At 38.3% G+C, this 15,756-nt stretch overlaps 1 protein-coding gene across 6 annotated transcripts in view; it reads right to left on the bottom strand.

Annotated features, from left to right (window-relative positions):
* Positions 1-15,756, bottom strand: part of bcl2l13 (BCL2 like 13) — a 23,002-nt gene extending 7,246 nt beyond the window's left edge. Inside the window, exons 1-6 of one of the 6 annotated variants that reach the window (XM_048549518.2) lie at positions 15,538-15,756; positions 14,126-14,266; positions 13,325-13,429; positions 9,550-9,706; positions 5,439-5,508; positions 2,041-2,175 (exon numbers count right to left, since the gene is read on the bottom strand). In XM_048549518.2, the coding sequence (XP_048405475.2) occupies positions 2,041-2,175; positions 5,439-5,508; positions 9,550-9,706; positions 13,325-13,429; positions 14,126-14,266; positions 15,538-15,646 (717 nt within the window). In that variant the 5' untranslated portion in view covers positions 15,647-15,756. The other 5 variants (XM_048549521.2, XM_048549517.2, XM_048549516.2 and 2 more) reach the window with 5 other exon arrangements.

Raw genomic sequence — 15,756 nt, 5'->3', positions numbered from 1 at the left:
ACTCTTTGCATTGAGACAGATTATAAAAATTCAAGTTCAGAAACATGAGGATGATCAGCTTCTCCTGAAGTACAATTCATGGACCGTGAAAGAGAGCAGACCCAGTTGTTTTATGAACAGGCAAACAAAAAAGTCTGTGCACGCCCTAACTTCCTCGGATGTCAGAAGACCAGGTGTTGCTGGATCTGACAGCCATGTTACCAGATCTGCCAAGGATCTGCCTTGAAGCTGTAGCAATGCAACAAAGCCAATTAAATAATAATGTTCAAACTTGGGCTAGGGAGTGGCTATGTCTCGGCATGCTGTTGACTATTACAGCACGTATGAAGCTGCATGTGCAAGTTTTTTCTAGCTCCATCAAGGAATAAACTGCATGGCAAAAAGGCAAATTTCATACTGTATTGATTAAGTAAACTGCAGATATTACTGGCTAGCAACGAACAGGAAACTTTGATTCAAATACCAATTTAACAAAGTGACTATCAACATGTTAATTTAGACATACAGTAACATTTGTCAAGGTCAGATTAGGACATGAGCTAAAGTCCAAACAAGCTAACTTCAGCTCTTAAAAATCATGCATAGCATTTCAAACAAACAATAAAGTTAACTGAAAATTTGCAGGCATTTTGGATTTATAGCAGCATATGGCTCTCATCTGCCTAAACAATTGATGTTCTTGTGCTTTTGACCTTCCATGCAACAGCTTCAAGTAATTATTTTAGGAGCAAAAGAAACCAAAACTGTAGAAAACGCTCAACAAGTGAGGCAGCATCTATGGGAAAAGACAAAAATCAGTATTTCAGTCACTGACCTACCATTTTAACAGATGTGGAGACAGCTTGCAGGCCAGGCAACTAGTAGCTTCAGCAGGAGATAGGCAGTATCTTCCTTCCATTTCCATACTACATACCCACTAAACCTACTTTTGCCCTTAATTCCACTAGTTACCTTTAACTTAGACTCAAATGGAATCCTAATAAATATAAAATCGGACAATCCAAAAAAAATACATTTATAGACACTACTGTCTACTACAATAGTTACTCAAAAAAATTACACATGGCTATTCTTTTCAAAAGGTACATTGGTGAGGCAGTCAGCTCAAGTTTCTGGATTTTCTCCTTAAATTATAGATAAAAGCCATAAATGGTCAACAACATTCCTGATTTTCCCTCAAATCTGTGATTCTGAAATCTTTGAGAGAATGAATGAGTTACATTTACAACAAGCGGATAATGACATATTCAAAAGTACTTTGGAAGTCTAATCAGAACATCTGCAATGTTCTCATTGACTTTAACACACTGGAGATAGAAGCTCTCAAGTCCTGGGGATGTGTCACCATTTTTTTATTATATAGTTCTCCAGCTTATTTTAAAATCTTTAGTGAGTTTCATCACTGCATTTGTTAATTTTTTGGAATGTCAGATACATTATCAACTTCTTCTAGAGTGAAGATTGATTATAAACATTTAATAAGTCTTCAGCTTCTTTGTTATTTGCAAATAATATTACTTTTTTCTGTAAACAGCCTACCCTTTAATATACTGTTAGTAGGATTATAAAATTGCATTAAATTTTGATATCCCTCCAGTTTCTTCTGGTTTTAAAAAAGATTCAAGGGCCACAGTGGTGATTTTTTAAAAAAATTATTTGAGGGTTTAAATCCATGCCAGACTAACTCAAATAATTTCAAAGAGTTGAGACAGCACAGATCTTGGTGCAGAATAAAAAGATTATATAATTTCACATTCAAATCTATAATTCTTACAAAACTTCAGGATGCCAGATTTGGGAGAACAGCGTACCATTGTTGGTACAGTCACAGGATTATCATACAAGTTTTGATATATAGGAGCATAAACATTGTCCATATGATGGCACTGAGGGTGATCCTAAAAAAAAGCTTATTGCAACATGGTGCTGTCAAAAGAAGGATTTTGCAACACTGGAACTTGGATAGTCCTATTTGGTAATCTAAAAAGAAGAAAAAAAAAGTGTTCTTGGATTTTTGTTTGGATTAGTTGATAAACCTACCCATCCTCCTTGCTGGATGATATAATCAGCATCAGTCTCCTCTATGTACTTCACTCCAAGTTTCACTAGCTCGCTTAGCGGCTGCTGGTGGTGACTGGCGAGCAGCTGCTGCAACAACACTAAAGAGATCAGAACCTATAAAATAAATAATAAAAAACCTATATAGTTCACAGTAGGGATAAACTACGCAGTTCACATAACTTCCCACTTTGAGAACGAGAAAGATATTTATTGTTTTGCATATATGCAAAACAATACTTGATAAAAGATAAACAAGTGTAATACAGACAATGCTGGTTTACTGCGTCTCGAGTCTCAAAACAGCCCACAGCACACAAAATTAATTACTTCCCTCCTATCCCTCAAATGTAATCACTTGTAATGCAGTTTAGCTGCACAGAAATCAGGAGCAGGAGCCATTCAGCCTCTCCAGCCTGTTCTGCCTTTCAATAAGATCATGTCAGATCTTATTAACCTCAAAGCCACATTCCTGCTTATCCCCATAATAAAATATTTGAGGACACTATTCCCAAAAAAAGGGTGGTGGATGCAGCATTTCAAAGACAAATTCTTTGCTTCATCTTGGTTTCAAATGGGCTTTCTTCGATTTTAAAATCAAATATCTCTAATTCTTCCATAAAAGGGGAAATACCCTCTCTACATCTACCCTGTCAAGGCCCTTCTAGATTTTATATATTTCAGTCAAGTTGCTTATTACTCGAAAATCCAGAAGATACAAGTCTAGTCCATCTAAACTTTGCTCATATGAACACCTGCCCATTCCACATATTCATCATAATAAGTCTTCTTTGAGCTGTCTCCAATGCATTTACATCCTTCCTTAAATAAGGTGACCAAATCCTAGGCACAGCACCCCAGACACTGTCACACCAACATGCCATGTAAATCAAGCATAAATCTGTTGACTCGTAGATTCATACTTTTATTTCCAATTATGGTGTGCTTATCATATTCTATCAGCAGCTTTATCTTTGGTCTTGACTCTACTTTTTGATGAATCACATATTCCCAACTTGGATTTCTGTCCACACTATTCAGTTCAAAATCTTCTACTTTTCCAGTTTTGCAGTTCACAAGAACACCGGCCCCATCATGATTCAGGTGGACAATATCTTATCTATACAGATTCTATTGTCCCCATTGCTGGTGTCAATGCCCCATAAACCAGACCCACTTCTCCCTTGCCAGTATTTGAGCCACGCATTCATCTCTTATCCCATTTGCATTATGACAACTTGCACATGGCTTATGTAATAATGCAGAGATTAATTACCTCAAGGTTCTGCTTAATTTGACCCTGAACTCTCATTGACTGTGCAGAACCTCCTTTATCCTGCTAATGTCACTGGTGCCTACATGGATCACAGTGACTCAATCTTCCCTTCTCCCAGATTCTTTACCTGCCCTAAGAGATCATCAAACCTGGCAGCTGGCTGTCTCGACTCATGATTTTTGCTGCAAACGGTGTTAATTTCTCTCTCTATACGACCTCCTTACGACCCAATCTTTCTCCTTCAGAGTCGCTTTCTATAGTGCGGTCAGTTAGTTCATCCACCCTGCAACCCTGATCGTTATCCAGACAAGGAGAAAGAATCTTTAATGTACAGAAGGTTGCTGGACAAACTGAGCAGGTTTGGCAGCATCCATGAAGGAAAACAGACTTAACATTTCGGGTCCGGTGACCCTTCCTCACTGGACCCGAAACGTCAAGTGTGTTTTCCTTTAGAGATACTGCCAGGCCTGCTCAGTTTGTCCAGCAACTTTCTGTTTCCGATTTACAGCATCTGCAGTTCTTTTGGTTTTTATTTAGAATCTTCAATGTGTTGGACAATCAAAAACAGACTCTTGCATTCCTGCTTACTGGATACCCTGCGTTCTTCACTTGCAGTTACACTAAGGCAGCAACAGACAATAAATGGTCTTTAAAATTTCCTGTTCCTCAATTTGAAGATTTGCCTTCAACTTTGAGAGTCAACCAAACAATATCATTAAATAAGACCTGGAAATGCATTTTCTTTTCTTCATGGACTGTTTGGGTGGGTGCTTTAGAAGACTAAAACTCAACTGCAACAGAATCACAAGGTATTTGGAGAATAGAAAAGAAAGATCAAAGTCACCAAAGTTGTTTTCCACCTCCTAATACAAAATGTAATATGCAAGCCTCCAGCATTAATTTCCTGCATCAAACTTGTGGTATGGTTTCAATCAAATTCATACAACTAGTCCACATTACAGCACGACAAAAGAGTCAGCTCTGATCTCCAACTATGTACACAGTGTGATTCCATTACTTGCACTATATTCATTTCTCATACGTAGATGTCTGCTGAGTAAAAATTATAAAAATTGCAGCTGATGATAATACTAGACAAGTTAGATCACATTGGATTTTTCTGAAAAAGTTTATAGAAGTTCTTACATACAGGGACAATTTAAGAAGTTAATAATCAGCAAAACGGGTTCAACCCTTTGCCCACTTTTTTTAAAAAAAGTCACAGTGAAGCTCCCATCTTAACATCTTCCCCAGTACGTTTTCTGTCTCTCATTGGAGATTTCAGCTGTTTGAGCAGTCCAATAAGCTGAACTCTCAGTTGGGAGACCTCTACAAACTCAAAATACCTGTCCTTCTGCCAGGATGACTTTTGTTCTGAACTCAACCACAAGTGGCAACTGAATTATTTCTCTTGAATTTGTTTGAAAAAAATTCAACTTTGTAAAAATTTCACAATTAGCTATCTTAATAGCTGGTCAAGTCATTGCTTTATTGGAAATGCAGTCCACTGCTCAAAATACCTTTCTGACCTTAGTTGTTAGAAGTGTTACCTTCACAGAAGTGAAGAATAAAAATCTATTTTTCTTCCACTTTTGAATCCAAAAAAAAACACTATAAACTTACACCACAGTATTATTTACAGTTCCAGAAACTATGCATACTGGTGTTTGATGAAAATCCATTTTACTCTTATAGCAATCAACATTTCCATTGTCAAGGAACCCTCATCAGTTTACAGACAAACCATAAAGAGATTCACAGTAACTCTGACTCATACCATTTTCTAACATTTTCATGTTTCATTTATATATCTTAAGTTCGTATTGCTGTTGATAGTGCAGTTCTGTTGCCTAATAGAGCAGATATCAATACAGGAGAAATTCTGAATGACTACAGAATTGTAAAGCACATTTCCAGCACTTTATATATTCCTAACTGTCCCATGAAACTGGGAAAAGTTGACTGGACAATGTCACCCCACCCTTATCTACTTCATTCAAGTGCTTCAATTTACATAGTCTGCAACTTTCAAATTCCCCCAAAGTATTGATACTAGAACTAAAACTCTGCTTCACTGTCAGTTCATTGAGGAAATTGTGCTTACCTTGTTCCACCCACTGGTGTGGCTGGCAACACTATTTGCTTGTTCTTTGTATACTTCATATTCCAGCGGCCTATAGAATTATAAGAGAATGATACCAAGCTTGAACACCATATAAATTGTTACAACACTTCAAATGAAATATCCATAACAAAAAGGGAAAAAAAAGAGGGAAGAATAAATTGAAGTGAAAAGGTTTGACGTGCAATGAAGCGTGTCGACAGAACAATATTCAAGTGGATCATGCAAGTCTTAAAAAAAAACAGCATTTACTGCTGACTAATGCTTTTAAACCTCATTATGCCTCTTAAAATTCACCTCATCAAACCTTCAGTCATCCCTCTTCAAAATAATTCTGCATGTAATATTTTTCTACTTAAAAAATTGCTTAAAGAAATGTAAAATATCCAATTCATTCTATTGTAGAGATTGCGTTCTCACCACCTCAGGATGGAGGCAATTTTTTTTGCTAAATTTAGCTTCATAGATTTGACCACTTTCACAGGGTCACAAATAAAATTTGATGGAAAAAAAAGTGTTGTCAGAATCATCATTATCAAACCCAAGAATAAAAAAAAAATCAGCCAACACTGAAAAGTAGAAATTTTAAAAAGGGACACATAGGACAATTTAGAAGTTCCACTCCTTGGCAGACAGCCACTGAACCAGCAGTTAGAATAAACCCTTGGGTGTTGATGAGCTGTATCAATCAATCACTGTTTGGATATATAATCGGGCGAGACTTCAAAAAGGAGTTATAATACAGCATTATTAAAAAAACCATGCCATTAAAAAAAAACAAACATCACCTCAAATATACATAAAGGCATGTTAAAAGAATCACACAAACTGACAGACAGAAATAATTATTTGGAGTGGGGAGATCCATACTCGATACAGTTTTGCCTGTGAGTGAGAGGTACACTGTCAGGAGAAAACAAGAACTATGTACAAGGAACTTTATTTTATACCCAAATAGCAGATTCCTATTGCTCAAGAATTATGTTAACTTTCTGGGCTTTGAGCCACCAGTGATGGCATTCATACGATACTTTGCCAAATGCAGTTTATCTGGATTTTCAAAAGGCCTTTGAAAAAGGTACTAACAGTACATAAGTGAATAAAGATTAGAGAACATGAAGCCATGCTACAAGTGACAGGATGAATTGTAATTTACATTCAAGCTAGAGAGCAGCATGGCAGTATAGGATTGTTACTTCGCATTAAAAAGTTTGCAAGTGGTGTTGGAACCACTTGTTTTCAATCTACATTGGACACTGGAATCACAGATTCGTGCAGGGCCCAATCAACAGAGATGGATGGTAAATAATTTCATGCAGATTGAGCAAACAATTGGCAAATTAAGTAGAAAACAGACAATCATAAAGGTAACAAGTTTGGAAAGAATAGGGAGGTCAGGTAGAATTGAAGGTGCAAGGAGGCAAGGTATAGAAACAAAGGGATGAGTACAAACACAAAGTTGCAAAACAGGTTATCACAGTCAGAAAAGCAAAGCACACCAAGCAGTAGGCTTTAGTTTAGAAGTACAAAGTCAAAAAGTAGCAAAGGTATGCCAAAAACTGGTTCACGCCACTCAAGAACTGCACGCAGTTCTAGTCACCACAATATATAAATAAAAAGGCAGAGAGGGAGAAGTTTACAGTGATCATACAATTGTGTGGGTGTACATAAAATATTGACATGCTGGATCTCTTCTTGACAAGTGAGATTTTGATAGGCAGCGTTTTCTCTGTATTCACTACTTTGGGAAAATACATAAACAGAGACAGAGACAATCAATATTTGGCAATTATCAAAAAATCCAATAAGAAATTCAGAAGGAACTTCTTTACCAAGTATGGCATGACAATGGAATTGCTACCACAGAGTGGCTGAGATGAACAGATGTATTCAAACAGAGGCTAGACAAGCATACGAGGGACAAGAGACTAGATGCACAAGATGGGGAATCTAAAGTAAATTCAGAAACATAGTACGTTGTTCAAGTGAAGCATGAACACTTCCAAGAACTGGTTAGGGCAACTGGCCAGTTTCCATGCCACATATCCCATGTATTCTGCAAATGTACATGTGGAACCTGACATTTCTTCTAGATGTTACCTCTTGGCAATGAAATCAATCTTTTGTGGGCTTCAGAGAAAGAGGTTTGGGAGTGGACAGGGTAGCTATCACAGATAACACTGCTTAGCTAAGAATCAGGTGAGGGCAGTCTGCCCTTCAAATGCTGAAGGAGAAATGTCAGAGCAGAAGTTGTCAGTTGCATCAATCCTTGAAGGCATTGGAAATGGATGGTACAGATTTATGATTGGTAGATGAGGGAAAAAAATCTTTGTTCAACATGAACGGATAATGGAAAGAGTTTTGACTTTGGCTTTCCAAAAAAAAATAAAAAATTTGCTTGCAAGCATATTATATGGGAGGAATGGAGTTGCAACAGAGAAACCACTTGCTTTTCCAGTATTAGTCATGCCAATTCAGCAAAGTGGCAAGTACAGACCAGCTGAGAAAGAACTCAAAAAGTGGTACCGACCAAGCTCGGAGAGGATTTCATGGCCACAATTGGTTCAAAGAAACCAGAGTATTAAATGAACGTAGAACAGCATCGCAAAGGAACAGGACCTTCAGCCCAGCATTTCTGTGCTGACCATGATGCCATTTTAAGCTAATCCCATAGTGCTGGATACCCTGGAGGGGAACAAGTGTGTTTAACAGTATGCTTGAGACCTTGACTGGCCAGTGCATACCACAGGGGATGCAGTAAATTGGGTCCAACATTTTAATTTGAACAGTAAGCTTACTTTAAGGAATATGATTTTTGCAGCACAGACTCTTTCAAGGGCATTTTGTTACTTGCCAAATTGTGTTTTGATTATTAGGTTTTCAGAATGTTAAGTTTCAAATGTGGTACCGTTGAGAGAATGACAGAATCAGACAGGACTCTGCCAGGTACCATCTTCCACTCAGCCTGTCCCACATTAACAAAATCATGGTCACACAAGTCTCACGGGGGGGCCGATACAGATATGAAGTTGGTGAATTTTAAAAAAAAAGTAGAAAGGCAACTTATACAGCAACATCATACAGCTTCACGTGTAACAAACTAAACTGTTAAGTGATGCCAAAGAAGGGCCAAGTCAGCAGAATTAGTGTTCACACCACTGATGTTGACATATTATGGGACAAATGTGAGGTGATGCATTTTGGAAGGTCAATTCAGTGGAAGTTATATAGCGAATGGCAGAACACTTAGGAATATTGAAATGCAGAGAGATCTGGGTGTATGGGTTCCAAGGGCCATTGAAGGTGGCAGTGCAAGTAGATAAAAGGTAGGAAAAAAGGTCATGCTTGCCTATATTGGAAGGGGCACTGAGTAGAAGGATAGACAAGTTTATATTACAGCTTTACAGAACTTGAGTTAGGCCACACTTGGACAATTGTGTATGGCTCTGGTTACCACACTTCCACAAGGATGTAGATGCTTTGGAAAGGGTACAGAAAAGGTTTGCTGAGATGTCACTTGGTATGAGGGATTTTAGCTATGAAGTACGGTTGAATAGAGTGGGTTTGTTTTCACTGGAACACACGAGTTTGAGGGGCAACCTGATAGAAGTTTAAAAGATTTTGAATGGCATGGATAGAGTGGAAAGTATGATGCTTCCCCCCCTCCGCAGGTGGGGGCAATTACTAGGAGATATAGGTTCGAGGTGTGAGGCACATTTTTCACACAAAAAGGATGGTGAGTGCCTGGAATGCACTGGCAGAGGTGGTGGTAGATGCAAACACAATTGCAGCATTCAGGAAGCACCTGGGTGAATAAATGAATAAGTGAATAAAAGGGAAGAGAGGAAGTAGGATCCTAAGTGAAGGCAGTTTTCATATGGAAGGCCAAAATGTATCAGTGCAGTCTTGGAGGGCCAAAGGGCCTGTTCCTGTGTTGTATTCTTCTTTGTTCTATTATTATAGATTGATTACTTATCTATCATGCTGAGAAATCAAAAAGAAGTGCGGTTGTTGTGGCATCCGGAATGTTATTCTGGACTTTCCATTTAGTAAGAATTTTACCAATATTACATTCAACAACTGCATAGCTCACTTGCTCAGAATATTTTGTAGTGCTGTCTGCAGTTGCACAGCAAACTCCCGGAATACTTTTTCTCCAAGTTGAGCCAGGCAGTCTTCTATTGAAATTGCTGGATTTGCTGGACTAAATACTGGAGATGAGTGGCAGTCAAATCCTGTACTGTTAAAGTCTAAAATGAAAAAGACAAGAAAAGAGGAGGAAATGAAAGAGGTTTAGAACAAAATTTATTTAACCAAATAGAACTCCTATTCTAAGAACTGGAAACATAAATATGGTGTTAAGTTCACTACAGTGCAATAAAAGCAAAGTACTACAGATGCTGAAGATCTGAAATAAAAATATAGTGCTGAAGAAACACAGCAGGAATGTTGGCAGTGAAAAAAGGTCAAGTGTTAACATTAAGTCCAAGGACTCGTCTTTGGATTTACGACACCACAATGGCACATCACATTCCCAACTGCGACAGTATCATTTTCCTTCATCGGTATTTTGTACTATTAAGCTCTGCAAATTGATCCTCAACTTTAAATGTTAAACAAATAAAATAACAACCTGCATTACACACAGACTTGGTACTTTGTTGGACAAAAATTTCAACAAGTCAACATTACACAAGAATGAATGGAAAACAGAATTAAGAACAGGTATGCCCTTTCTACTGATCTGACCCCAGCCTTTTAGTGCTCTACTCCATCCATTGCAAAAATACACATTTAATTCTGCTCCATAAAGAGCTTCTCTAGAAATGCATATACATTCTACAGCGTTAAGCACAGGAAATAATTCTAAAAACAGGGTGGAATACAGAATGTGGATCACCATAATACTCCAGGTTATATTTAAAATTTGGATTTTTAAAAATTCAACCAAGGTTAAATTGCTATTTTTTAATAACAGAATCAATATTATGAGGAGATGCTGGTACAGTACCAATGTCATCAGAGTAACAATACAATCCCAGGCCATTGTTCTGGGGACATAGATTTGATTTGTATTTTAGCAGATGAAGTTTGAATTTAATAAAGATCTGGAATAGAAAGTGGTCTAATGGCAAACACGTAACTGCTGTCAATTGTCATCAAACCCATCTGTTTTACTGAAGTCCTTCAGGCAAGAAAATATTCCACCTTTACCTGGTGTGGCCTATATGCAAGAACAGGCCCACAGCAAAACAGTTGACTCACAACTGCCCTCTAGACAGTTAGGAACAGGCAATAAAATGCTGGTCTAGCCAGTGATGCCACATCCCACATACACACCAAGCATGTAACAAGAATCAATCATAAGAAATCAGAATTATTGATAGGTAAGACTTCCTTTTTGTCCCCAGCAAGCATCGTCCCCCACAACCCACCCCCTCACCGACTTAGAACATAGAACATTACAGCACAGTACAGGCCCTTCGGCCCTCAATGCCGACCTGTCATACCAATCTCAAGCCCATCTAACCTACACTATTCCATGTACGTCCATGTGCTTATCCAATGACGACTTAAATGTACCTAAAGTTGGTGAATCTACTACCATTGCAGGCAAAGCGTTCCATTCCCTTACAACTCTCTGAGTAAAGAAACTACCTCTGACATCTGTCCTATATCTTTCACCCCTCAATTTAAAGCTATGCCCCCTCGGGCTCTCCATCACCATCCTAGGAAAAAGGCTCTCCCTATCCACCCCATCTAACCCTCTGATTATTTTATATGTCTCAATTAAGTCACCTCTCAACCTTCTTCTCTCTAATGAAAAAGAGCCTCAAGTCCCTCAGCCTTTCCTTTTAAGACCTTCCCTCCATACCAGGCAACATCTAGTAAATCTCCTCTGCACCCTTTCCAAAGCTTCCACATCCTTCTTACAATGCGGTGACCAGAACTGTACGCAATACTCCAAGCGCGGCCGCACCAGAGTTTTGAACAGCTTCACCATAACCTCTTGGTTCCGGAACTCGATCCCTCTATTAATAAAAGCTAAAACACTGTATGCCTTCTTAACAGCCCTGTGAACCTGGGTGGCAACTTTCAAGGATCTGTGTACATAGATGCCGAGATCTCTCTCCTCATATTCCCTAGTAAGAATCTTACCAGTAGCCCTGTACTTTACCTTCTGGTTACTCCTATCAAAGTGCATCACCTCACACTTGTCTGCATTAAACTCCACTTGTCACCTCTCAGCCCACCTCTGCAGCCTATCTATGTCTCTCTGCAACCTACAGCATCCTTTGTCACTATCCACAACTCCACTGACCTTAGTGTTGTCTGCAAATTTACTAACCCATCCTTCTATGCCCTCATCCATTTATGAAAATGACAAACAGCACTGGACCCAACACCGACCGTTGCGGTACACCATTAGTAACTGGTCTCCAGGATGAACATTTCCCATCAACTACCACCCTCTGTCTTCTTTCAGCAAGCCAATTTCCGGTCCAAACTGCTATATCTCCCACAATTCCATTCCTCCGCATTTTGTACAATAGCCTATTGTGGGGAACCTTATCGAACGCCTTGCTGAAATCCATATACACCACAAACGGTTTACTCTCATCTACCTGTTTGGTCACGTTCTCAAAGGAGAAATGGCTTCCAAATGTGCCAACAACACATTTCCAATTAAAACCTTAACTTGGGAAAACCTTCACAGGCTGATTTAAGACACTGAACAGGCTCCTAAAAGGTGGTTGAAGTCATGGATGAAATAGTAACAATCTCCCAGTGGCAGGCTGGAGACATCAACCGTTCATACTACAAAGTAGCCCAGTATAGAACCAATGGCTGCAGGCCATCCTCTATGAATATTTTGTTCCATATACCAACCTTCAGCTGAGAGTCTCATTTTGAAGTATCCTAAAAATCCCCTATCCAGAGCAATAGAGCCCCCGTTTATCCAAGCAGCAGTTAGCTGTCAAAACCATTGGTCCTCCCACTGCAGGCTACTCCCCACCTTAACCAGACAAGTCAAGCCATTTTTTCCCTTAATTGATCCATCCTGAAATCTTCAGGGTTTCTGACCCAATCTTCAGGATTGGGACCAAGGAAGCAAAAATTCAGCACAACTTTAAGAAAAAAAGCAAATTACTTGATATAAATTTAAGTGCAATTTCACAATAAAAACATTTAAAAATTCAAAATTGATACACAATGCTTCATTCCAAAAATCTATACTGTCAGAACAAATAAAATTTAAAATTTCACAATACAGTAGAACAAATCAGACTGCTGTTACAAAAGTATAAACCATTTTTATAAACCACAAGCATAAATAGATTGATGTGAAAAAAAAACTTGCATGTGAGCTTTTCATCATGTCCACTAGCAGCCACCTAGAAGTACTCTTTGCTCTATTACCAGTAGAACATAAAAGTCTTGCAGGATAACGAAGTACTGAAGAACATGCTCAGCCATCCCTACAATGTTCATGGATCACAAATTGTTAACTTCACCTGCTCAGTTAATAAGTTAAAAATTTCCCACAAACTGGAATATAAGATGGCTAAAATCCAATGCATCATTTTCCACCCCCTCGAATGCTTGGAATTCTCTATGCCACCAGTTGAGAAACCTAGATCAATGGAAGTATTTAAAGAAGATATACCAAGTTCTAAATTCTATCAGGGAGCTGACAGCTATGCCGACCTACCACAAGAAAAGATCGACCGTAATCTTGTTCGAACAGCATAGCAAGCTTTAAGGGCCAATTACATACAGCCTCCTATTTCTTATATTCTAATGAAGTAAAGCTTATCAATAGCGAGACCCTTTCAGCAAGTTTTGCATTTAAGATTTGAACTAACCTTTATTGATGTCATTATGCAGGAGATGGAGTTCTTCTTCAATTTCAGTCTTAATTTTCTCAGCTATATTCCTTTGCAGAGAAGGCCTTTCTTTTGATTGTATCCCTGTTTTAAAAAAGGTCATTTTGTTTCAGCAAATTCATAGCAGATCACTAGTCATAGCAAATCAGTTTTACGCCAAAACTGAATTTATTGATTACTGTATTGATAAGAATATTGAAAGCCTAATAAAGCCATTTAAGAGTTTTTTTAAAAATTGCAGAAATTCCTCCAACTTAAGTCATTGTTTTAGCATTCCTGTCCAGTTAGATTACGTTAAAAGCTTGTAAAAACATGAAATATTTTCTATCTAGCGATAGAATTCCATTTCCAAAGCACTGCTCTTTATACTGATAGCCTGTGACATCTTGTCAGAATTCATAATCAAACCATGCAGAAGTGAAATGACAAGTTTTGCATGACTACAAAACAAAAACCCATGAAGTTTATTTTCCAAAGTCTATTTTGATAGATTATCAAGATAACAAAATGGAGCCCAAAATTACTTTTATTTGTAAATGCATTTAACCTCTGTTTCAAGTGCAAAAGCAAACAATTAAAATTTTGTACTTTTAATATTCAAAAGACCGTAAAACTTGTCAAACATATTTGAGGATGTAGCATGCTGATCTACTGCTCTTGTAACTATGTCATTTAGCCAACTTTTCTTTAAAAAAGTGATATACAAATTTAGTCCACACAAGATGTTAAAGTAATGGTTTAAATATATATCACCTTTAAGTATTACAGTGCTGAAATTACCTTCCCCTGTTTGTTTTGGAGTCTTTTCTTGTGAAATCAGCCCCAAGTAATTCAAAACAACATATCTGGTCTCATAATGAAATCCTTCTGGTATGGCTGTAGCCATTTTCACGTCGTCTCGATCGCGTTCAAAAGATATAACTAGATAATGATACAAACGCAGGTTGGGGTACAGCGTAGAATTACACAACAATAAAAACATTTCTCGTAACGATTAAAACCAGATGTACAGAACCAGCAGTTCAAAAACTGAAATTTAAGTTTTAGCCAGCACTAACTTAACCACATTACTCAAAGTCATGTACTTGGCAATAAATTTAAACTGATATTTCCAAAGAAAATGTTTTGGGGGGAGAAAAAAGTAACTACCTTGAAAGCTTCAGAACGCTTTTCTATAGCGCTAAGTATACCCAAACGGCAAACGGGTTCAACATTAAAATTCGAATTCATTGGAGTATGCCCAAATAAATACTCGCAATAATTCAATATGTTGCTTTAAGGGAAGCAACCCGCAGAATAGAACAAAGTCAATATGTCCTTTGTTCAACGACCCCACCAAATGCCCATGTGCACAAAGTCTGGCATCAGCTGAAAGAGGTCATTAACGACGTGAATCCTAATGCCAGTCCATCTTGCGCTATTATAAGCAGGGACAATTATACTAAAATAATAACTCCTACATCAGTTATGAACTTGAGTCATTTGCTCAATATCATTGACATGAACTGAAGAATACACCGCGGCATCATAAATAACGCTAGAATTATACGTTTTAAATACTGACCCACTAGATCCCAAGTCACACCCCCAACTCAAAAATACAAGAACATAAAATGCACAAATTTCGTAAACAAAAAGGCACCAATCAATCTCTTCATTTCACACATCGTTTCTCTACTTATAATACTCAATTAAATATCAACTCATGCAACCAACACGTGTCGTTTATTTTAACCTAACCGCCTTTTCATTCTCCCTTAACATTTTGTTTTCAAAACACTAACTGGTCAGACTTAGCGTGTTTTGAAACGGGACAAGCCACTGCAGCTGCAACTCCAGGACAAGTTCCTTATTTAGACGCGCACCATCTTTACGGGGCAAAGTGAGGAGAAAACTCCACCCTCTTCCACAACACGGGAAGGGAGGGGGCAAAGTGTCAAAGGGCACAATTTTTAACATTTAAATAAACCGCCAGGACTCGAAGGTCTCCGCCCCTGGTATCCTGCCTTCGAAAAATTCTCATTAAAAAAAGTAGCTGATTCGCCAAATGAGAAAAGAAAGCATAAAAATCCAACTTTGCCTCCCCGAGCCGTAGCTGACGGAAACCCCGGGGTCAAAGGTCAAATATAATAAAGCCGCGGTTGAAACGCGATGTTTTAAGTACTGCGACTCAAATGGTCGTCAATACAAACAAGTAAAGAATGTTTTCGATGGGTAAACATGCGTTTTTAAAAATCTTTGTTGGCAAAATATCCGTTTGTGGTCCTGAACTCCCAGCATGCCGTGAGCCCTGGATGTCATTACGCGGAGATGGTTTCTGAATTGGGTCAGTGATTTAACAGACAACACACGCGAAGGGAGCCCAGCTGCGCGCCTGCGTGTTGACAGGATCAAGCAGACGCTCAGTAGAT

Source organism: Stegostoma tigrinum, chromosome 18 (genome assembly GCF_030684315.1).
Source record: "Stegostoma tigrinum isolate sSteTig4 chromosome 18, sSteTig4.hap1, whole genome shotgun sequence".
In the NCBI taxonomy this organism is placed as follows: Eukaryota; Metazoa; Chordata; class Chondrichthyes; order Orectolobiformes; family Stegostomatidae; genus Stegostoma; species Stegostoma tigrinum.
Note: the sequence above shows the minus strand (reverse complement) of the source record. Positions and strands in the feature narration are given on the sequence as shown.